This window comes from Macaca thibetana, chromosome X, assembly GCF_024542745.1.
Source record: "Macaca thibetana thibetana isolate TM-01 chromosome X, ASM2454274v1, whole genome shotgun sequence".
Taxonomy (NCBI): Eukaryota; Metazoa; Chordata; class Mammalia; order Primates; family Cercopithecidae; genus Macaca; species Macaca thibetana.
Window position 1 is genome coordinate 60,436,750 of NC_065598.1, and position 23,057 is coordinate 60,459,806.

At 50.8% G+C, this 23,057-nt stretch overlaps 1 protein-coding gene across 1 annotated transcript; it reads right to left on the reverse strand.

The window, feature by feature from the left end:
* Positions 1-1,795: 1,795 nt before the first annotated feature.
* Positions 1,796-22,945, reverse strand: AMER1 (APC membrane recruitment protein 1). The gene is made up of 2 exons (XM_050776844.1): positions 22,771-22,945; positions 1,796-10,029 (listed from the first exon to the last, which is right to left on the reverse strand). The coding sequence occupies exon 2, from the start codon at positions 9,929-9,931 to the stop codon at positions 6,527-6,529; it is 3,405 nt and encodes a 1,134-aa protein (XP_050632801.1). The 5' UTR covers positions 9,932-10,029; positions 22,771-22,945; the 3' UTR covers positions 1,796-6,526.
* Between the last annotated feature and the right edge of the window lie 112 nt (positions 22,946-23,057).

Below are 23,057 nucleotides of genomic sequence, written 5' to 3' on the forward strand. Positions count from 1 at the left end.
GATCAGTAGGGCCCACAGCCCAGTCAACCTCCTTGGGAGTGGGGCAGTGGGAAACTAGCAGCTTGCCCACAGCAGTTTCCAAAAGGCTTACAAAAAGCTCTCTTATCTGTTGGATTTACGTCTGCTTTAAACATTAACTGGGAACAAGGGCAGACCACTTGCTAGGCACAACCCCAGCCCTCAAGCAGGCCATAGAACAGTGCTGGAGCTGACCAAAGTGAATTTCTTGATGATAAAAGGAAATTCTTAAGAAATTCCCTCCATTAACACCACCCACCCCTCCGGCCCCCCACCCCAAAAAGCACTGCAAAGCACTCCTCAGGGGACCACAGCAAAGGCAGCCATCTGTCATGGCAGAACAGGAAGAGCTCTTGTCCAGCAGGTTCAACACACCAGCATCATGTGGGTAAAACAATAAATATTCCCTCCCAGGCCACCTGAGTCAGAATCAGGGTGAGAAATCTTGCACTTAGGCAGTTGAAAACGTCCTGAGTCATTTGAGGTAGCCCAGTCTTCTGACTTACATATGGGAACTAGTCAAGTAAAATCTAGCCCAAGATTTGCCAAAGATGAGATTTGCCCACGGCCCAGTTGATTAACTGGGGGCAAAAATTGGGCAGAAACCCAGGCCTCTCAGACTCCAGGACCCCTATGAATTTCTAATGGATATAATGAGATTTTATGGACTTTCCCAGAGGTTCTTGCTCCAAAAGTTCCTTTAGCAACCATGCCTGCTCCTTCCTTCCCTGGACAGCCCAGGAGAGTTAATCCAATTTCTATGAAATATCAACTCCCCTCCCATAAGTTTCTCTTTTTTTGTCTTGCTAATTTGCTTTTAATTGGCTTTGCTTGATTCATGAAATACCGAGGGCCACCAAGCTTCTTTGTTGGTCTGGGAAGGGGCCCTAAGAATCCCTTCAATTATATCCATGGCAGCACTGCCCACAGCACTTTCAAGCAACTGTGGCTTGCTTAGGGATTGCAGTTGGGGGGAACTCAGGAATGCATCTACAGCAGGTGCCAGATGCCCTTGCTTGCCAGGGACCAAGGGTAAGAATCTGGATTAGAGAAACCAAAGCCATGAGCACAATCACCTTCTCTTGGTTGGTGGCACAGGTAGGCATTTGTGTGGTAACAGAAAGTGGCAAGTGATTCCTACCTAGGCTAGGACAGGCCTGGAAATCAGCACATGTCCCCAAGGTGACTGATTGTTGCTGTGGTATACCACTGGTGCTCACTGGATAAGATGCCCTGCAATAAGTGGCAGAAGCCACATTCCCCCACCCAGCCCAACAGCTGAATAGGTGGGGCAGGCAGCTATCTGGCCAGCATCTCTGCCCATAGGCCTGGATAAAAGATGCCATTCCTGCAGCTTGGCCTGCTGGTCCCACCATTAGACATAACCTTTTGATTGAGCCATCAGCAGGAGGTACACATCTTTGTCTCCTGGCTGGTAGGGAGATCGCATACTTGCAGAAATTGAGGCTAATTTTAGAAGTGCTAGCCAGCCCCTGGCAGTGCACAGGGACTTCAGAGGCAGGTCTTAGGGCATAGAAGGTGTGATAGAGTTTACCAATATGGCATCTGACTGGGATGTAAGGCATGGCTTGGATGAAAAACTGCAATTTCCTCTACTGTCAATTTCAGCCCTGGCTTCTGTTTCCCCTGCTAGGTTCTCCCCATTCCACCTCCACCCACCACCTCCTTGGTTTCTCAATTTCTCTCCAAGGGCAATCTCAACAACCATGGGTTACAGGCACGCTACTGTGGAACAAACCACAAGAATGCACATTAGTGACTGAGGGGTTCCCTCTTGAACCCAGAAGTTTATTAGCATTCAGCAAAGATGTTGTTACAAACAGGCAGTGCATCCAGATATCCAGATGTCAGTGAGAGCTAGAAGTGGAGAGGTCAGAACCCAGGTGATTCTGTGATGTCTCAGGGATGGAGAAGAGGAAGCTCAGGTACAGCGAGGGGCCACACTCCCCTTTCTGCACTGGGAGAGAAATAACTCTTACACCTGGGGTGATGATGTACTGCAGTTCCTAATTTCTTCCCTCCTTCCTCCAGCCATTTTATTTAACATGACCTAAATATACATTCCTGTTTTATTCCCCCACCCCCACCCCCATATACAGCAGGAAAAATAAGCACCAATAATAATAACAATAATTAAAGTCCCACCTCTCAATAGACCCAACCCTCACACATATACATACCATGTGGATTTTCTTCTTTGGAGTGACTATAGGATTGGAAAGTTGGGGATCAGGCCAGCAAGCCATCACCCTGAAAGTCACTGTTCCCCAAAGTACCATCCACGTGTGAGCTGGAGCAGGGCAGGGGAGGGGGAATGGTGGTAGGGGAGGATATTCCCCCAAAGCAGCAAGAGGGGTGAAGGAGTTCCCCAAAGCCTCTTCTGGGCAAATGTCACAATCAACTGAGCTCCTAGGAAGTCCTATGCAAAGGTTTCCTCAACGAGATGGTAAATTCCTGATAGTGCAAGCATCATTGTCATCTGTCTCCCACAGCTTCTCGGGGAAAAGGGACATGGCTGAAACCCCCTGCCTTCCCCATTGGGTGGAGAATGTCCCCAAAATGCTCCTTTGGAGAAACTCAACAAGACAAATAGCACAACATGGGCACTCTGATTTCAAAACAAAAGCACAAAACATAAAGAGGAAAAAAAAAAAAAAAAGGCACATGAGTACTCTCAGAAGGTCTAGACATGGGGAAGGAGGGTTCAAAAGAAAGAAAAACATAAAATAAAGCCAGAAAATGACAAGCTGTCTACCAGGTCCCACACGCCTGAGTCACCTGGCGTTTGTCTTCAGTACCTGGGCATCTTCTGCTGTCCCTATCATGAGGGGAGGGAATGGACAGTGTGATACAGCTAACGTAGGAAGAGGGGAAAGAGGGAGGGCCCTAGGCAGTTGAGATGCCAGCCCTCTGCACAAGCAGCAGCAATTTTTGTGTCATCTTTGTTTTGTTTAAAACTGTAAACAGCACCGCTTAAAAATAAATCAGAAAAGAACAATTGATAAACATTGTTTTCCATGAATATAAAATGCAAACAATATAAAAATAGATAATTGACTTTTGATATATATATATATTAAAAACAACTTGAATGCAACATACACATGGGTAAACTTGAAGTCTCCCTGCTAAACCCCATGCCTCCCTCTAGCAACTGGGCCTGGGGGCTGAGGGCAGGTGGGGTGGTGGCACTGGCACAGGTAAGGAAAGCTGCTGGCAGCAGGATGAAGGGTACATACCCAGCCTCCTGAGTGTGTGAAGCTACTTCCCTTCTTGTCATAGGACTAAGGAGGGAGAGAGACTGGTGTTTACTGAACCCATTATCCGGGCAGTCTTGTGGCCTGGTACCCAAGTTGAGGCCAGATAGGTAGGGCTGGCTTGAACTGGGCCCCAAGGCAGTGCTTCCTTGGAGACGCTAAAGCACCAAGAAACTGGCATCCTGGCCCTGGGAGAGGCCTACTAGGTAGCCTTCTCTATCCACATTCACTGGTTCTCCAAGGATCAGTCTCATCTGGGAATTCTCAGGATCACAGCTGTCTGGCACTAGGCCTACTGGGTAACAAGATTAAGGCAGCTGCTTTCACTAAGTCCCATTTTCCCTTAAAGTCACATCCAAAAGCGTTATTCTAGGACCTTGCAATGGAGACATGGTGTTCATTTAGTCATAGTCTTGGAGGTGTGGACATGATATCAACAGTTTTAGTGGTCTGGGGCGTATTTGCTGCCAACCAAGTCAGCACTGGTCTGTGTTTGGAAACAGGCCTGAAGCTTGGCTGGCTCTCCCAGTGTCACCTTGTGCTGTCATCACCATGGGTGCCCAGACAGGTCTTCCTTCCTCCTCTAAGCTGCAGTTGGATTTCAGCCATAAACTGCTTAGCGCTAGAGATTCAAAGGAACCTGCTTCTGCAGCCACATATCTTGGCTGCCCCACTTCAGGTGGTAAGGATCCTATCCCTGGGCTGGCTAGGGCAGTGAAGGGACTTGCAGGCAGCAAGGCTGTCCAAACCATGAACTCTCACTCAGCCCCAGGCCCTACTCTGTGGTGTGTGACCTTCCAAAGCCCATCAAAGTGTGTCAGGGCTATGCCACTGCCCCTCAGAGACAATGCCTCATGCTGCCTTCCTGACCCTGAGGGCAGCTCTCAGCCCTTAGCCAAAGGTTGACCACCTCCTTTTTCTCTTCCCAGATAGGCTGGTGGCCCTTCTCCAGCAGGGTCCGGAGGCTGGTGATGGCTCTACTGCCTGCTGTGGCTGGCACAGTCCACATGTAGACAGGAGCTCAAGCTGCCCTGAAAGAAGAGGCAAGAGGTGGGTTTTTCCCTGTTGTAAAGGCATTTGGTGAGTGTTTACTTCCTGCCAAACAGCCAGGCCAATTTCAGCCCCACCATCCCAGAGCAGCTTTGGTAAGAGGCCAGAAAGTTGGAATTTGGGCACTTCTCTCTTGGAATGCTGTGCTTGGGGTAAGGAGGGCCTTCCTCACCCTCTTTCATTCTCCAGCTCCACAACAGACACATTTCTTCACAATGTATCTGTAGCCAAAGTCAACTTGAAGAGCTGGTCTGGGTCCCTTGAGTGGTGGTGTTAGTGCCATGCAAATTCATGTGGTGCTTCCAGGGGTGCAGCTTCTACCAGCCAGGTCTGCTATTTGTGAGTAACGGCCAACCCCAATCTGAGAAATGGTGACAAAGACCAGCATGGACACATCCCCTGGCCAAGAAACAGTTTGCCCACAAAGTCACCTTGACTTAGAGGGCAAACAGCATCTGTTTCCAAGCTAAAATGCTGTATCTCAGGAATGGCAAGAACCCTGTTGACTTCTCTCAACAGGCATGGAGATGGTGGGGTGTGGGGGTGGGGGTGCAATAATCATAATTTGAGTGAACACAGCCAAGCAAAAAATGTTCCATATGCCATTTCCAATAAAGACATGTAAAAGGAACCCTCTCCTATAGGTGACTAATGAGAGGTTGGGCTTGGCAAGATTAGCCTGTTCCAGTGGCTTCCTGACAGCAAGCTCTTCCCCACCAGTATTTCCAACCTAGTTTAACATGAAAACTGCATGGATGCAGGAGAAGGGAGGGTGCCATTCATTCCATAAAGGGCTGCAACTGCCAAGAAGCCCTGTCCTTTGATGATGCTGAGGACTTGGCTAATTGGAAGATAAAAGCTCTTTAAAGGGCCCAGAACAGCAGCTGAGATGCCTTTGGTATCCTGTCTTGGGAGTGCAAAGCTGGGGCCTTATTGCAGAGTTCAAATGATGGGGTGGGCAAGGCTTAAGGAACTTTTTGTGTTGGGAGGCTTGAGAAGGGAGTAGTTTTCCCTTTTAAGAAACTGAGATACCTCAAGCTCTGCAAAGTCTGAAATCCCCTCTCTTGCTGGCTGTGATAAAAGGACCCTCATTTTCTATCTTTCCCCTACACCCCACAAAAACCCCAGCCCCTATAGTCAAGCCTAATTTAGGTTGTTTCTCTTCCCTTATCTCAATTAAAAGACCAAGTTCCTTGTGATGAGATTATGAAAACTTCCTTTAGAGGAAAAAAGAACAAAAATTCAAAAGTTTCTGCAACTCAGGTAGTCACAGGCTTAAAAGAAAGAAAAAAAAAATCCTATCATTCCAGAGCTCAAGACTCTATGGCAGTGTCCACAACAGAACTTTGTTTTGTCTTCTGTTTGCAAATCGATGAATTTTATCGCTCCATCAAGGGGATTAGCGTTTTTGTCTTTAACCCAAGCTATGGCAGGACAGGTTAAAAGGCCCCCATCTGGTCATGATGCCGAAGTCCACAGTGATAGGCTGTGAGACACATGCTACTTGATCCTAAGGACAGCTAGCTGGGATGAATAGCTTATAGTCATCTGATATAATGATGGCAGCTATGCCAAGGCTAGAAGGAATAGGGGTGGGGAGGATCTGTACCATAATTTCACATTGCTAATAGCAAATAAGCCCCACTTCCCCAAGTGGGAGGCAATGCAGACTTGGCTGCTAATCAGTGGTTCATCATTCACTGGGGGAAACGGGCAGGGAGCGCTAAAGGTTTAGCCTGTGTCAAGGATGCATGCTAAATATGCGTGTGCGTGTGTGTGTGTGTGTGTGTGTGGGTGGGTGTATATATACATATATATATGTGTGTGTGTGTGTATATATATATATACATATATATATATAATCACTAACTTGGCAACTGGAATAGGCACAAAATTACAGCATCCCAAACCCGGCATGGGGTCACAAGAAGAAACCTCAAAAGCAAAAACTGGAGTGCAGTAGCAGCAGCAGCCTCCCTGGGCAGATGCACTTGAGTTGAACGTGGCCATAGATGGCAGAAGAGGGAAGTGGGAAAACCAAGGTGAAAACTCATAGGAGTTTTCCTTGGCCCAAAGGGTTTTCAAGTTAAACAGCAACCCCACCCCCCACCCCTCTGCCCAACCCCTGATCCCCATTCACATGCTCAGGCCCCGTGCCCCTACTCCAGAACTGATGATAACTACTTGGCTAGGTTTCCATTCACGGCAGTGGAGGAGTAGCTGGTGGCAAGAGAGGCACCTTGCTCGGACCTCTCCTTTGACAGGTCAAGGCTGGAAGGTCCATAGTGAGTGGGCTGAGGCTGGGGGTGCTCAGGCTGGACCCTGGGCAGCTGAGGAATGCCATGGGTGATGCCCACAGGCTTGGCCTGTGGTAGAGGGCTGGGGCTGAAGCCTCCAGAACTGGAAGAGCAACTGGGCTCATCAACAGGCAGCAGCACATCTCGAGGCCTGGCCCTCACACTCTGGGAGGCCTGTGGCTGGAGGTTATAGCAAGGGCCCATGGGCAGGTATAGGTGTGAGGGACGAGCTAGCTGAGGCCTGGATTCCCCAGGTGCCCTTGACTCTGGCACTGATAGTGACATTGACGTGGTCATAGGAGGTATGCAACAGGTTGCCTGCTCATATGGAGACTGGCTGGAAGGTCTGTCCAACTGGTTAGGGCTTACCCAGGCAGGACTTGGCCCCACTGGAATAGGGCAGGGAGCCCAAGCAGGCCAATCATAGGCCCCTGGGGGTTCAGTATAGAGGGAAAGGGGACTGTCTCGGCTCCATTCCCCTTCTTCCTCCTCTTCATCTTCTTCATCTGAATCTTCCTGCTGGGCCTGCAGCTCATCAGACTCCAGGTAGCCCTGGGCCAAGTGGGAATTGGAGAGCTCCATCTCCAGGGTCTCTGCAGTGTCAAGAGAGCGGCTTCTCCTGTTGAGGGCCATAGCAGCAGGTGGAGGTCGAGGGTGCAGGCCAGGCAGTCCCAAGTATCGTGGCAGGCTGCTCACACCCCAGGGCAGGCCTTGGTAGAATCGACTATGGTAGTTGTTGAAGGCATGTTTGTGATAGTAGCCCAGCTCAAAGGCTTCCAAGGAGGCTGCAAGATCTTCATCATTGTGGAACTCAGGATTCTCTTCACACTTGCCTTCCCCATCCCGTTCCACATCAGCGATGTCAAAGGTCACCATGGGAGGCAGCTCAGGGAGGTTTTGAGTGAAAGATGAGTCAGAGTCAGAGCTGCAGGACATGCTGGAAAAGAGGTTTCCATTGCTGGTGAACTCTACCAGGGCCTGTGAGAAACTCACAGTGGCATTCCCTTCCTTCTCAACCTCCTCTTCCTCTGGATCTTCAGGGGGTGAATAAGTAGGGTAGGCCCTCCTGGGAGATCCTCCAAAATTTGCTTCTTGCATATCTGGCTCAAACATGGCATCACTCTGGAAGAGCTGCATTAGGCAGGTACTTTGATCTTTCTTGGAGCAGGTTCCTTCATAACGCTTCTCAAGAGGACGGAAGTCCCTCCAGTCTGGCTCGCTGCTCGCAGTGGTGGGAAAAGCTGAGGTAATTCCCCGGTGGGAAATCTGAGAGGTCCCTGATAGCCCTGCTGCCAGGCCCATCACTGATGGGCCTAAGGGCCTCATCTGATACTCTAAGACGGGCTTCTCCTGCCGGGCCTGGGCCTCTCGGACTTGAGTCTCTCTAGAACGAGCCTCTCGGGCCTGGGTTTCTCGGGTTCTGGCCTCCCTGCCACGAGCTTCCCAAGTGTGGACCTCCCTGGCATAGGCTTCCCTGCCATGAGACTCTCGAGTATAGGCCTCCCTGGTGTGGGCCTCCCTGGCATGAGCTTCTTGGGCACGTGCCTCCTGGGCCTCAAGCTGCTCCCGCCGAAGCTCCCAATACAACAACTGTTTCTGGATGGTCACTAGCCGTTCTTCCTCTGTCTCCATTGCCCCAGGTGGCCGGGAGGAAGAAAAGGGCTCAAAGTTTAAGAAGGGGTCAAACATCTCAGAGGTTCGACCATGGAGGTCATAAAGGCAGTCATCTCCAGGTGGAGAGTTCTCAAGGCTGTCATCTGGCTCATAGAACTCATATAGGGCATCTCCACTGTAACTGTCTCGGGGTAGACAATCCCTGTGGACAAGCCCCAGGGCCTCACCTGAATCATCCTCAAATCCAGGTGTGGTGGAGTCATAATAACCTTCATCACTATTGGGGGCGGATTCTTGCTGGTCACTCTGAGGAGTCAAAAGTTCCCCAGGGGCTAGGCCAGGATAAGACCTAACTGGGTCAAGGAGCATGTAGCCGTGGTGGCCTGGGGATGTGGTGGGATGGTAGCCCAGGTTCATATTGGGCCTTGGATACATCTGAGCAGTTGCCCACAGATACTCTAAGTCATCATCTTCTTCCTCCTCCTTAACCTCCTCTTCTTCCTCCTCTAATTCTACCTCTTCTTCCTCTTCCTCCTCCTCGTCATCATCTGGCAAGGCCATCTCCTCCCCACCTCCCTGGTAGGTCACCAGGCAGGAACTTCGCTTGGTCCCATCTCGGTTTGCTCTCTGGCCCCCAGAGGCCATGCTGTCTGTCATACTGTCCATGTCCTGTTCTGCTATAATGTCACCACAACCTGTCAATGAGTCAAAGCTTTTCAGGGATGTCACATCCCCAAACAAGAGGCTCAGCTGGTCCCCCACAGGGCCATTGGGTGGGTTTACCTCTCCTGCTACTACCTTCTCCCCTGTTTCTGGGCTATGGGGTTCCTCTAGGCTACTGGATTCAGGGGCAGGTTTGGGTTGCACATGTGCTGAGGCACAGACCTCCATGGGTTTTTCTGGATCTTTACAGGCCATTGTCTCAGTAGTTGGTGGAGAAGGCTCTGGTGTTGGAGAAACTTTTGGCCCAGGGGCATCTTGGGGGTTAGCATTTTCCTTTCTAGGGGCTTGGAAGGTCTCCTCAGGGCAGGGCACCCGAGGGGCTGAGCTCACGTGCTCATGAGGCCTGGCTTTGACCCTCTCAGGCCCCTTGGCCCCTGGCTCACTTTGCTCAGCCCCAGTGACCTTGCTCTTCCGGTGACGGCGGATACTGCTAAAAAAGCCTTTTAGGCCTTTCTTTGGCTTGGGCATAGATGGAACCTTCTCAGCCACAGCTTTCTCTGTGGCTCCAGCCACAGACGTCTTACATCTGGAGCCTGTCTCCAAAGCCCCATGGGCGCTCTGAGAGCTGGGAAATCGGCAGGGTAATTCAGGCAAAGGCAGGGAGAAGCCAGTTCCTTCACTGACAACATCTTCAGGGCCATGGGCTGCTTCACTCAGGCCATCGTGGGTCTTGCTCTTGCTGAGACCTTTCTTGGAGCTGCCTTTCCCAGAACCTTTGCTCCGTCCCCCTCCAAAGAAACTAGGCAGAGTACAGATACCCTTCTTGCCACCAAAGAGTTTCATGGCAGTTTTCTTCAGCCTACCTGGGCCGGATGAGGATGGCTCTGATGTTGGTCCTTCTATCGCCTTAGCTGCCTTGTTCTTGGCTCCTTTTTCTGTCGTTTGTTCATGGGTACTCCCAGAGGCTGCAGCTCCCTTGGCCTGAGCAGCTTCATCCTTTTGGGTCTCCATGATGATGGGGACAACTGAGGTACGTCCAGCTGGAAATTCAGCCTCAGGCTTCCAGGCACTGTTATAACATTATCAGTCAGGAAGCATCACAGTGCGGTCTGGAGGAGATAGGAGAGACAAAGACAGAGAGACAGATACTAGTGAGCAAGCATCCAGGCTGGGTTTGCTTTCACCGGACATCAGGCTTGAGCGGAACGAGAAAGAAAGTAAGGGGAAATGTGGGGTAAATCTTAATCCACTCGATATGCTTGGCTTGCTGGGCCAGCTCCCTCTGGGCCCCAAGGCAGCAAAACTCTACACTGAGCAACAAGAAGCCTTCACCCACTACCTTCTTGCTGGGTCCACTCCCTTCAGACCATCCTAAGCTCAGGGGACCACTGGCAGGGGGACCTGCAGTTGTGTGAAAGGCCTAGTGGTGCTATTGGTTGCGGGAGGTATTATCAATTATCAAAGGGGATGAGGATAGGGAGAGACAAGAAAGGAAAAAGGGATGTTGGCTCCAATATCACAGAATTTTTGAAAAGTATCTCGCAAAACAGTCTATTGAGTCCTCACAGGGTTCTGTTGGAGTCAAGCTTCAGTTTCACATTAGTCTGGGCTCTCACTGACATTTCATCTGAGACTGAAAAGTGGACCTGAAGTTTCACCTCCCATCCATAGCTTCCTAAATTGCCTACAGAACCATGCTCAGGCTTCAGAATCTCAGAACAGGAGCCTCACAGATCCGAAAACTAGGTATGCAATCTAGGACCTGCTAAGACAATGAAATGGGAGCCTCAAGAAAGGTACTCTCTGGGCTTCAATATTCGCCATCCAAGAAGCCTACCAACATCTCTCCCTCAGAGAGGTGATATGAGGGTGGGTCTAAGCCAGACCCTCTATTGGCTGTCCTGTTGGGAAGATATTTTAATGTGGTCATCAATGGAACCCCAAATTCCCCTTGAGAACCATGAGGTAGACTGTTTCTCCTCTACTCTCCTCCTCTTATTATTTTTGTCCCCATCTAGTTCTCTATCTAGGAAGGGAACTTCTTGAAGGCCCTACGTGATTCATATTCCTGGTGTGTGAGATAGGTTCCCAATAGCTTTTTAAATAAATAAATCTGGTGCGAGCCACACCCTTCTGGTTAAGGCTCTCAATCCTCCAAATGCCCAAATACCAACAAAGACGGAATAAAAACAAGACCTAGCCACTACCTACCACAATATACCTCTGCACCTCTGGTCATCGGCTAGCTCAGTGACCAGCCTGCTAAAACCCAATGACCCCTCCCTGGGAAGTCCCTCACCAGTGTGTCCCCTCTCTGTAGAGTGGCACCAGCAGATGGGGGATCTGGGAGGAGAGGAGAGAGGGGAAGGGGAAAGGGAGGGAAGGAAGAGGAAGAGAGGGGGAGAGAAGCAAGCACCCTTGGTTCAGGAACAGCTGGACAGTACACCAGGCCTGTGATTGCTTGCCACAGTAATAAGATTCACACATTCACCTGAAGTGGAAGACTGTGGACCAGCAATGAGCGTGGAAAGAGGCTGGCAGCTACACTCTAGCCTTGGAGCTCCTGCTTCTGTCTGGCAAACATTAATTTTGTGCCTGCTGCCTTGCTTGGCTTGACACTTGAATCATCAGTGTGATAAAGAACACTCTACATAACTGAATATTAAAACTGGAGGAAGATAACAGCTGGTTATCCAGAAAAGAAAAGAGCAGGTGAAAAGGAAAGTTCATCTGAACCTCTCTCCGCAGAGATCTGCATTGCCATTTGCTCAGGTTAGAGATTTTTCTGTGACATATTTTGACATCACACTATTCCAACTCAGCCCTGCAACTGATAGTCCCACAATAGACAGCGCCCCCTCCCACTTCCAAATACACACACAATCATACCTAAACACACAATCACCCAGTTTTCTGTCCCTGGGTCTGGTGGGAATAGGAGTCCTATCATGTCTGAATGCCCCACTTTCCACAGCACATTTTTACCTCAGCCTTAAAATTACTGGTAAGGTTATCGTCACGGTGTTGGGGATAGGGGAGTTGGGGTGGCAGTACTGGAGTTGTTTGTGAAATTCTATTCCTCTCTGGAATTCAGTGCTGCAGGGCAGGCCAAGAAGGGAGAACTCCCAGCCTTTGCTTCTAGGGAGCTCCTAGGCTAACAGGGAGAGTCCTACATGTAACAGTCTGTTAGAAACTGGACCACACAACAGGAAGTGACTAGCATGCAGGAGAGCGAGGTGAGCATTACCTGAGCTCCGCCTTCTGTCAGATCAGCAGAGGCAGATTCTCATAGCAGCGTGAACCCTATTGCAAACTGCACATGCAAGGATCTAGGTTGCACTCTCCTTATGAGAATCTAACAAATGCCTGATGATCTGAGATGGAACAGTTTTATCCCAAAACTTTCCCCCTCTCCATCCGTGGAAAAACTGTCTTCCACAAAACAGGTCCCTGGTTCCAAAAAGGTTGGGGATTGCTGCCTTAAAGAGTAGCCCGTTATTTCTTAAGCTGGTTGGTGGAGTATCATTCTTTATACCTTGTAAACATATTCAAAGATAAATGTGAAAGGGAGAAAGACACTTCTTGGACAGTAAGGCTGGGCCTCAAGGAAAACCTCAGAGTCAAGTGAAAAACCTTATGGACCTAGACATCCTTGTGAATCACAGGCTGACTTGTCCTGCTGGGTTTGGGGCTGGAGTTCCTGGGAACAGAGTGATTAGGCAAATTGAATCACAAAGAAGGCTGCTTTCCGGAGCCTTGATGCCCCAGTTGGAGGACAGTCTCTTTGGGCTTTCCCTTGCCCTTGCTCCTATGCTCTGTGGGGTAGAGGCCAGCCCACCCACCTCTCTCTGTATTGTCCCCTTTCCTGCCACAGGGAGCTGCAGTTTGTTGTGGAAGGAGCCATGGACCACAGGGCTGGGGTCCAGGCCATGTCAGCCTCCCATCTGCCAAGGGACCCTGAATGTGCCAATGTAGCCTGCTGAAACTCAGGTACTTGTGAGCTATTTTGAGATCAAAACAGCTCCTCTACCTATCCTTCTACCTGCCCACTACAGTGGTGTGACGATTTGATGTGATAATAGGCACAAAAAAAGCACTTCATAAACTGTATAGTACAGTGCAAATGAGAAAGACTGTCATTACTGTTATTATTACTCCTTCTAGGTCAGATCCCAGTTTCTTAGGAAGCGACTGGCCATGTGTTAAAGGCTGTTCATTTGGGAAAGCTATTCACTCACTGTGGGAAGCTCAGGGACTTGCTGCCTTGGTCCACGCTGAGAGGGAGACAGATATGAGGGGATTTTAAAGAGGTGTGTGTATCTACACAAACTCCTCTGCTAAGAGGTTTGAAAAGTCCTCTGTGTGTGTTGTGGGAGATAGATGAATTAGGCAGGGTGTCCCTGGGATGGAGTTTCTCTCCCTCCATTTCAGGCCCTTCTCCTAACCAAGTCCAGGGTCATCTTTGCTGGCAGGTACCAGCCTTAAACTAGTACTCTGCGTTCTCTCTCCCAGAGCCATGTACCCCTACAGCCATTCACAGTGTCTCCGCCTATGTCACCCAGAACACTGGGAAGGAAGGTAGCAGGGCCTAGCTGGTAGCTCCCTAGCCCAGCCCCACCTAGCTACCTCTGCCCTAGGCCTCTTCTCCATCCTCTTTGCTATCAAAACAGGTGCCAAAGCTATCCTTCCTCAATGGGTTATGCTGCCTTTACTTAGGACCACAAGAGTTCACCAGGAGAGTCAGGTGGGGCAGAAAGTAAAGGAGACAGCAAAGGACAGACTCTGCAGATCCCCTAGGCTGGGACTGGCTTTCCCTGGGGGTCCTGCCAAGAAAGTGACACTGCCACATGCAGGGCCCCACAACCCTCATGTTCCTTAACCAGTGTGGCTGAGTTTCAGGTGGGTTAGGGGTTAAGAGAACCCTCCCAAGCCACTCTGTGGTCCCTTGCAGGGGCTGCCTGCTGCAGCTGCTGCTATCATGGCAGAAAGCAGACTGTGGTAGAAAGTGCTGGGGCCATTCCAGCTCCCTGAGCCAGATTTAGGCCATTCTGGGGCCAGTGGAAGGCTGGCTACAAAGGAAGAGCTTCTTCCTTCTCCTCTCCACTTAAAACATAGGCAGGAGGCCAACCACATACCCGCCCTAGAGACCCTTCTCAAGGAGAAGGGACAGCTGCAACATGAGCCTTGCACATTCTGCTCCAAATCAGCTTCCTGGGGCCAGCTTGGCCAACTTAGAGAGGGCTGAATTGGGGAAGAAACAGAAGCATGTGGATTTATGCAGTAGCTCCAGAGACATGGCCTTGACCAGCCATAGTTCCTCAGGCCTGTTCCAAGCAGTTTTCCTGAAAGCAAGCCCACTTCAGGCCCACCTGCCCTTCTGTATGTTGGGGAGGGTTGGTTAAAGAAAAAATAGTGAGGATGGCCCTCCAGAGAGCTGGCCAGTTCTGCGCTGGAATCAACTCTGCCCAGCTAGGGGAAATCCAGAAAGTTTTTTTTTCCCATGTTTATGCCTCAGTTTCCTTAACTGCAAAATGAGGCCACTGAGAGTGCTTACCTCTTAAGGCTATTGTAAGAAGTAAAACCAGCCCACATAATGTACCAAATGAAGTGCATTACATAGCAGAAGCTCAAAACATTATAGTAACTAACTTTTATTCATATTTTATTCAAACTATGGTAGAACAATTTCTAGAAGTAAAATCATCTCAGGTTCAGTAGGGTGCTCCCTAGGGCTCTGTGGGTAAGTCACCAAACTTCTTTGGGGCTCAGTTTCCCCAAATGACAAATGGTAAATGAGGATAACTGTATGGTCATGTCATAGGAGGCTTTACTTGCTCATTTAGCCAACTTTCGATATTTAGGAACCTAAAAGAGTCAGCTAGCTACTGGCTAGCAGCCCAGGATTATGTGGGACTTTCAACTAGCCAGGTTCTCTAGCCCAGGTCAAACTCAGCTAAAAGTACCAACATCAAAGGAAATGCAAATCAACAGATATTCTTCACTCTCAGGGTATTTACCACTTTACAAAGCACTTCCTACTCCCACACCCCGCATTTGCCCTCCTCAGCCACCCCATTATTCAGGCCTGGTGGGGGATGGCAACTCCTTGTCACAGAGAAGGAAACTGTGCCTAGAGTTGGGAAAAGACTTGTCCAAGGTCACATAGTGAAATGGTGACAGAGCCACACTAGCTCCCAGGACTGTTGAGTCTCAATTTCATGCCATTCTGCTGCACCGTGCAGGCTACCAATCAAAGGAGGAAGACTGAGCGAGAGAACTGCAAAGGTTTCCCTCACACCAGCAAGAACTATAATCTCCCACTCCCATCCCACCTCTGTACCAGCCCTGCTAAGCCTTCTTTGCCACATTTCCAGTCCTCACTGGTTGCCACTGTTTGGATCCTACCAAACACATTCTAGAAAGCCTGGTGACGTTAGAATCTAGGGGCCAACAACCCAGCCTGTGGCTGCTCTCCTCATCAGCAACCCTACCACCACTCCTCTCAAACTACAGGACATGTCACTCTACTCCCCTTTTCCTTAAGAGATAGGTTTGAGTGGCCCAAAAACCAGAAACCTGCCAATATGGACAAAGATGCAGAATTTGAGCTATTTAAAGAAAATGACTTATCAGATCATCTGGAACTTGAATGATCCATTTCTAACACCCATAGCCAAGTACTGCTCTCAAAGCTATTTGGTCAGAGCCTGAAGGAAGGGCTGCTTGGCTTGGTACCCTCTGATGGAGTTGTAGAGGCAGCTGGCAGAGCCCCCTCAGCTACCCCTTCATTCACTCCTCCCCTAATTTGCAGCCTTCTTGCTGAGGGGCACCTCCTGCCCAGGGGGCATCTCACCAACTCCAGATTCAGCAAGACCCCAAACTGGGACTGCTCTCTCCTGTCCCTATTCCCCCACCAGCCCCCCTCAACTGACTTGTTCACATACTGAGCTTTGTGTAATTCATCCTGACAGGCTTTGGTCTGTTCATTCATCTCTCTCAAATGGACCCTCCTTCATCTTACAGTCACTACATCTAGCACATAGCAAGAGCTCAAACAATGCTGATTCAACTGAATTCGAATTCAGCTGAAGTTTCTTGGTCTGGAACTGGAATGCCAGTCTCACCTTCTATAGGCTGTGTGGTTTGAGAAAGTGACCTAACCTCTCTGACACTCAAATGCCTTATCGGCAAAATGAAGAAAATGCTACGTACCATGCAGGATTGTGGTAAGGATTAGAGATGACCAATGTAAAAGCAAACTGGTAACTACATACTAAGCAGATATTCAATAAAGGGCTCTTGTGATGAGGCCACTTGCAGGCACCTTTTCCCCTCCAGCTCCTCAATTGTCACTCCACATTCTCCGAAGATGACACAAGCCTCTTAGCTGAGCTCCCTCTAGTCCCTCCCTGTCGCAACGCCCCCTGGCTCCCCTCTCCCATCTCATTCATCCTGTACATTGTTGCCAGGTTCATTTTCTTACAACTCCTATTTCAGCACATCACTCCTCCACTTACCAAATTATTCTGCACTGCCTATAGGATAAGGGCCAAACCCCTATGTCTGACGTTCAAGGCTTGCTCTCCCTGAGTGCCCCTTGCAAGTTTCTCAGCCTTGTTTCTCTGCCTCTTGGCCCCAGCTCCAAATACACAGAGGTTTGCCCAGTCTGGGAGATGTGGTCACCCAGATACCACCTCTCCCTAGAAATGGGCTTTCCTGGTGAGTCCTCTCAGTGCCCCAGCTTTGTCCTCAGGCTCTTGAGGTCCCCTCCCTGCCCAGCTTGCCTTGAATGACAGGGGCTTTGGGAGCCACTTACTTGCCACTCCCATCTCAGGCTCCCAAACTTTCTTAGAGAGAAGTGTATCTGAAGTGGGTACCATGCCTGCCTGCATAGGCTTCCACTAAGTCAGTACTAGCCCAGCTAGAGTGAGATCAGACAGGCGCCAACCCTTCCCCAACCCCTGTTCAAATGAAGAACAGGAGAGGAGTTAACTCCAGAGAAACAGATGTGACAGAGCAGCCAAGGAAAGCCTACAGAGGAGCAGCTGGGTCAAGTGAACAACAGATACCTCTGACTTTCCTATGTGTCCACTCCCTTCTACTAACCATGCCCTGTATGAGAGGCTAAGTGAGGAAACTGAGGCTTGGGAGGGGACTAGGAGAGTGTAATTTGAGGAAGAACTCTGGAACTGAATTGGGGACCAGGAGCTTTGGACTTCTGAGTAAACTTGAGCAAATCCTTTCCCTGTTCTGGACCTCAGTTTCTTCATCTAGAAATGGGAGATTGGACCAGGCAGTCTGCTTGCTCCAGGTTGCCCTGAGAGGCTGGGGGAGGAGTGGTCCTGTGCCCAGTTTTCTAATGGTTGCTGAGTCAGAAGGCATAGCAGGGGGCACTGGATTGGCTTTGGGGGTCCTCGGTCTTACTGGTAGGCCTGGTTACCTAGCTGGTTGGACCTAGTTCACCACTTCAGGACAGAGGTGCACTGTGGCCCAGCCTCATTCCTTGCACCACCCCTCAACATTTTGCTCTTTCAAAATGCACTGAGTCTGGCCTGTGAATATTTCCAACATATCCAGAAAGGAGGGGGCCCAGAACTGGTCATGCCATTCCTCATTCCCCTGAAAAGAGCCACAGCCCCCAGCAAGAAGGACTGAGCAGATGGGGAGGGAGGCTTGAGGCATGCTCACTAGGGATGGAGGATTAGTATCCACTTGGAAGCCCAGCAGGGGGAAAAACTGTAGGAGATGAAACTTGGGAGCTTCATAAGGGGAACCTTTCACTCGTTTCATGTCTCTTTTGCCTCTTGGTCTTGGTCTGCAGCTTTGCCAGGACTGAATATTTCAAAAGGAGAGGAGGTAGTTGGAAGAATTTGGCAGTCTAATGATCCCCTCCTAGTATAGTGGAGGTGTTAAAAATTCCTTAAGGGCCAGGCATGGTGGCTCACACCTGCAATTCCGGCACTTTGGGAGGCCTAGCCAGGTGGATCACTTAACCCCAGGAGTTCGAGACCAGCCCTGGCAACATGGCAAAACCTCATCTCTACAAAAAATACAAAAAATTAACCGGGTGTGGTGGTGTGCACCTGTAGTCCCAGCTACACGGAAGGCTGAGGCAGGAGGATCTCTTGGGCCTGAGACATCAAGGCTGCAATGAGCCATGGCCACGCCACTGCACTCCAGACTGGGCCGCAGAGCAAGACCATGTCTCAAAGAAACAAAATTCCCTCAAGAACTGTTACATCTCCACTCGTAGACAGTGTGTATGGGAGAAACAACCCTGCTCCAGCAGTGAAATCTCTATTTCAAAATACAGATCAAAGGATCACAAAGGCCACTGCAGCACCAGTATGCCTGCCTATGACCACACGAAGCCTCTCAGGTCATTTCTCCATTGTTCATATTTTCCCCTGATTCCAAAAGGGGAGGTGGAGGGAGCAACGTACTCTTACTGGGCTAGCACCTGTACCTCTGTAGTGGTTCTGATTTCCCTGCCTGCCTTTGCTAGAAATAACACTTACACATGCACAGGTTTGAAAAATAAGACAAAGCAGAGGAGACGGAAGACTCTGAGATTATTTAATTCAGAGAACAGAAGTTGGGGGGTGGAGAGAGAGTTTAATGCCTATGAAATCTCCAATAGATTGTTAAGCAGAAGAGCAATGGAGGCCAGCTATTCGCAGCTCCTTCCCCCAACACACACACACACACACACACACACACACACACACGCAAGGTTTAACTACAGCATGACAGGCTCAGATTAGCCCTGAGAAGAACTGGGCAATGAGGCAGGTGACCCAGGAATGAGTGACACAGAAAGGCTATGAAATACTGCCTCAGGGGCTTAACCCTTTATCACCCACACTGTATCTTCCCAGACAGGATTCAGGTAGGGAAATTGAAATAACGTTGCACATTCTTCTAGCCTCAGATAGCCTATCTGTTAAGCAAGGGGGCTGGAAACCCCTTCTCCCTCTTGGTTCTACCTGCCAGGCTTGCTGCTGTTTCCTAGTGGAGCAGGGTTGTTTCTCCCATACATACTGTCTACGAGTGGAGATGTAACAGTTCTTGAGGGAATTTTGTTTCTTTGAGACATGGTCTTGCTCTGCTGCCCAGTCTGGAGTGCAGTGGCGTGACCACGGCTCATTGCAGCCTTGATGTCTCAGGCCCAAGAGATCCTCCTGCCTCAGCCTTCCATGTAGCTGGGACTACAGGTGCACACCACCACACCCGGTTAATTTTTTGTATTTTTTGTAGAGATGAGGTTTTGCCATGTTGCCAGGGCTGGTCTCAAACTCCTGGGGTCAAGTGATCCACCCGGCTAGGCCTCCCAAAGTACTGGAATTGCAAGTGTGAGCCACCATGCCTGGCCCTTAAGGAATTTTTAACACCTCCACTATACTAGGAGGGGATCATTAGACTGCCAAATTCTTCCAACTATCTCCTCTCCTTTTGACATGTTCAGTCCTGGCAAAGCTGTAGACCAAGACCAAGAGGCAAAAGAGACATGAAACGAGTGAAAGGTTCCCCTTATGAAGCTCCCAAGTTAACTCAGTCCCCATTTCCTCTTCGGGAATGAGGGAGGTAAGATGAAGGGGATGGTTAATGAAATCTGCATTGATTGGAAGCTGCTGGTTCCATGGGACACAGTGGAAAGAGCCACTGCACAGGCAGCAGGAGCCTATCCTTAAATAGCTGTGTGACCTTAAGCAAGCCCCTGATGCTTTCCAAGGCTCAGGATTCTCATCTGTAAGCACAGCAGTTCAAACTGGTGCTCCCCAAGGACTGCCTATCTGAGAGGAAGGTGTTCAGCAGAGGCCTGGGGAACACTTCTCGGTCCCAACCATGTTGGTATTTAGGCCCCACTTCCCACCTCTTCCTGCCCTTTCCCCTGCAATGCCAAAGGGAGGCTGACATAGTAAAACTTTCCTTTGGAGGTAGCCTGCCCACAGCTCTACTTCCAGATCCAAAGGTGGCCTCTTAACTGGCTGACTTTGCAGCATGCTTCTGATCCCTTTTTAAGACCCCATTCTACCACTCATTCAAAAACCTTGTTTGTATTACAGCATATTTATATACAAAAATAGCAACTCCCTGCCAATTCTCTACTCTTTGATGCCCCCTTCCCCTAAAAGGATCAGATTCCCATTCCACAGCCTGTCATCTGGGAAACCCCATCACTGAGCCTCAACCTCTTCTCTACCTCTGAGCCACACCATCTCAACCAGAATAGACTCATTCACTCCCCTCACCCTGCCTGTCAATCGCTTTCTCTCCTCCCATTCCTGGGTCTGCTTACCCTTTGCCTACCAAACCCCTCTACTTTCTGGCAGCTTCCAAGGATGATCCCCCTGCTTATACAGATCTTTCATCTCTCTTCACATAGTTTGTCTCTAGGCTCATGAATCAGCAACCAAAGATATGCATGGTCTGGGATCTGAGCATTCCAAATCCTGAGCCTGTTGTTGGGAGAGGATATACCATTATTTTTTTTTTTTTTTTCTTGTAGTTGCAATCATCCCCCTTCTAATCCATCCTCATTAGGCACATTCAATACAATACATATCTGAGCCTTGACTACCATTTCTCTAGTCACTTTCATATGAATCAGGGCAAGCACAAGTTGGAAAGGTAAAGGTCTACTCAAAAACTCTACAAAGAAAGCAAGTCCTTCCGGAACAATCGTTAACTGCTCTGCACTGCTTGGCTTTGAGAGGGTTGTGGCTGAGGTCCAGGTTTTATTTACTCCTCCAAAGGGTTCTGAGAGAACCCAGACATCCATGATATCAGACAAAACAGAGGCAGGCCAACTTAATTATAGTCTGCATCCTATTATAATTTAAGCCTGAATATGCCCAGGAGAAGGAGGCAGCCCTGGAGGAGTTCCAAGAAGAAAGAAGTCATCATGGGTGGGCAAGAGCCAGGCAGGAAAGGCACCAAGGAAAAGGTAGGCCCAGAACTGGGGTCTGAGAAGGAAGAAGATTTGGACAGGTGTAGGCTGAGTGGGTTTGGGTGTGGGCAAGGGAGTTACATAGAGCAGATACATTAGGTGCCTGTTGGCCTAAGACAAGGCAGAGGGCAGGTCCAGCCCTGGGCTAGAGATGCCCAGCTGCAAGTAGAGGTTTGTGTTGGGGCCTAATCAAGGTGGGAGGAGGTGGCTGTAGTGTGATATCTGTGGTCCTGGCTCCTGTCATAAAGATCCAGAGCTAGCCTTCCTCCAAGTGAGGAATTTACTGGGTCTCATTGCCCCTCCTCAAAGTGCCCAAGCTTTGCTTGGGCCCTGCAGCCCACATGACTCTCCACACCAGAGATTAATCAAAGGTCCAAGAAGAGCCTACCAAGTCCCTCAGTGGCTTTCTCTGTCCTATTCCTCAAAAAGGCCTAGAGAGCCCACTGCCAGGGGTGCACCATGGTGCAGTGACTGTGCAGTGGGTGGGGCCGAATGAGGGGAGCCGCACTGGGGGAGGGGGCTCTGCTGGAATCCTGGTGGGGCAGGCAGTCCAACAGTGCAGTGCCCTCCGCCTTGCCCATGCCCACGCCGCTGCAGCAGGCAGGCAGGCAGAGCCGCAGAGAGAGGTATTTGTGCGTTGAACAAGGCTCGCCTTGACCCCGCAGCCCTTGCCAAGAGGAGCCTGGCCAAACGGAGACCAGCTCTGAGGGACCAGTCCAGCTGCTGCCTAGGCGCTTGGGCTGTGACGCATGTAGCCGGCGCAGCCCCTCACCACTGGGGGAGCCAAGCAAAGTCCAGCGTTCGGGCGGTCACCAGTGTCAGAAGTGTCTCCAGGAGACAATGACAGTGGCCTAGAGAGCTGGGTATGTTAAGTAACTGCGAAGTTGGAGGGGTTAGCCACCTCGATAGCTCTCCTGTACACACAGAGACGATATGATACGTTCCGTACTACAATGAGGGCTCCTTCGGCCTCAGGCAAGGAAATGCCCCCCAAACACCGTGCCTATCGCTATTTTTAAACGGGAGGCTGGAGAGAAAAACGCGGCCAGTATCCTCCAAGGGAAACGGAGGTGAGGCGAGGCGGGAGACAAAGCGGCCTTGCAGCTCTAACTCAAGGACTAGCTTGCGCCGCTGCTCTAACCCAAGGACCAGCAAGAGCCCGGCTGCCAGCCAGCCTGCCCGACCGCGGGGGCGGGCGCCAGATGCGCCGGGAGGCCCAGGAGGAGGGGCGCGGCTAGTTGGGGCCGCAAGGCCAAGGTTCTGAAGGGAAGTGTGCGACTGAGCTCAGCCCACAGGCCCCACTGAGCTCCTCTGGGGAGGGGGCAGTCTGTGGATGTCCTAATCCACGCCAAAGCCGGTTTCTGTCGGGCCCAAGCCAGCACGCCAGCTTGAGTCCGCAGAAAGGAGGGAGAGGCTGGAGATGCACAGGGGAGGGGAGGGGCGGCAGCCAGGCAGCCAGGGTGAGGGGTGAGCGGTACCCGCGTTACACAGCTGTTCCAGCAAATGTGCTAAAACAAAGCTGCAGAGCTCCCGGCCTACAAATGCATGGCTTGGGGTGCTGGCTGGCGGCGCCCTTCCCGGGACTGTGCGGCAGCACGTGCGGGCCCATCCCCGCCCCCCCGAAAGCCGGGAGGCATGGCCCAGGCTAGCCTGCCTTCCTACCCTCCCTCCCCAACCTCCCCCCTCTCCCCAGCCGTGGTCGCTTGTGCCCAGGGGACTCAAGGCCGCTCGGCCTCTCCACCGGACACTCCGCAAACCGGGTTCCAAAGGAGAAGGGCGAGCGACCGGGACTCCGACCCGCCCAGTCCTTAGCGCCCTTCTCCAGTTCGTAGGAGCAGAGCACGCGGGAATGCACCCGACCGCGGGCAGGCGGAGGCTCCTGGCTGTACGCAACGCTTACCCGGCCGGGTCAGGTTCCTAGCCTGGTTATTGTCCGCTGAGCCGCCCTGGGCCGGGCTGCAGCCTCGGCTGCCGCGGCTGAGAGCGCCGCCACCGCAGCTGCTGCCGCCGCCGCCGCGGCTCCAGTCACCTCCAGCACTGACTCCCCTTCCCCAGGCTTTGGGAAGCTCCCCCATACCCCCTCCCCCAGTACTCCAAGGCCACCGGGTGGGGCATCTGCGTCTTGATTGGCAGGCGTATGGTCCAATCGCTATGGTGGGAAGGCGTGCCCCGGCCCGCCCACTGTTT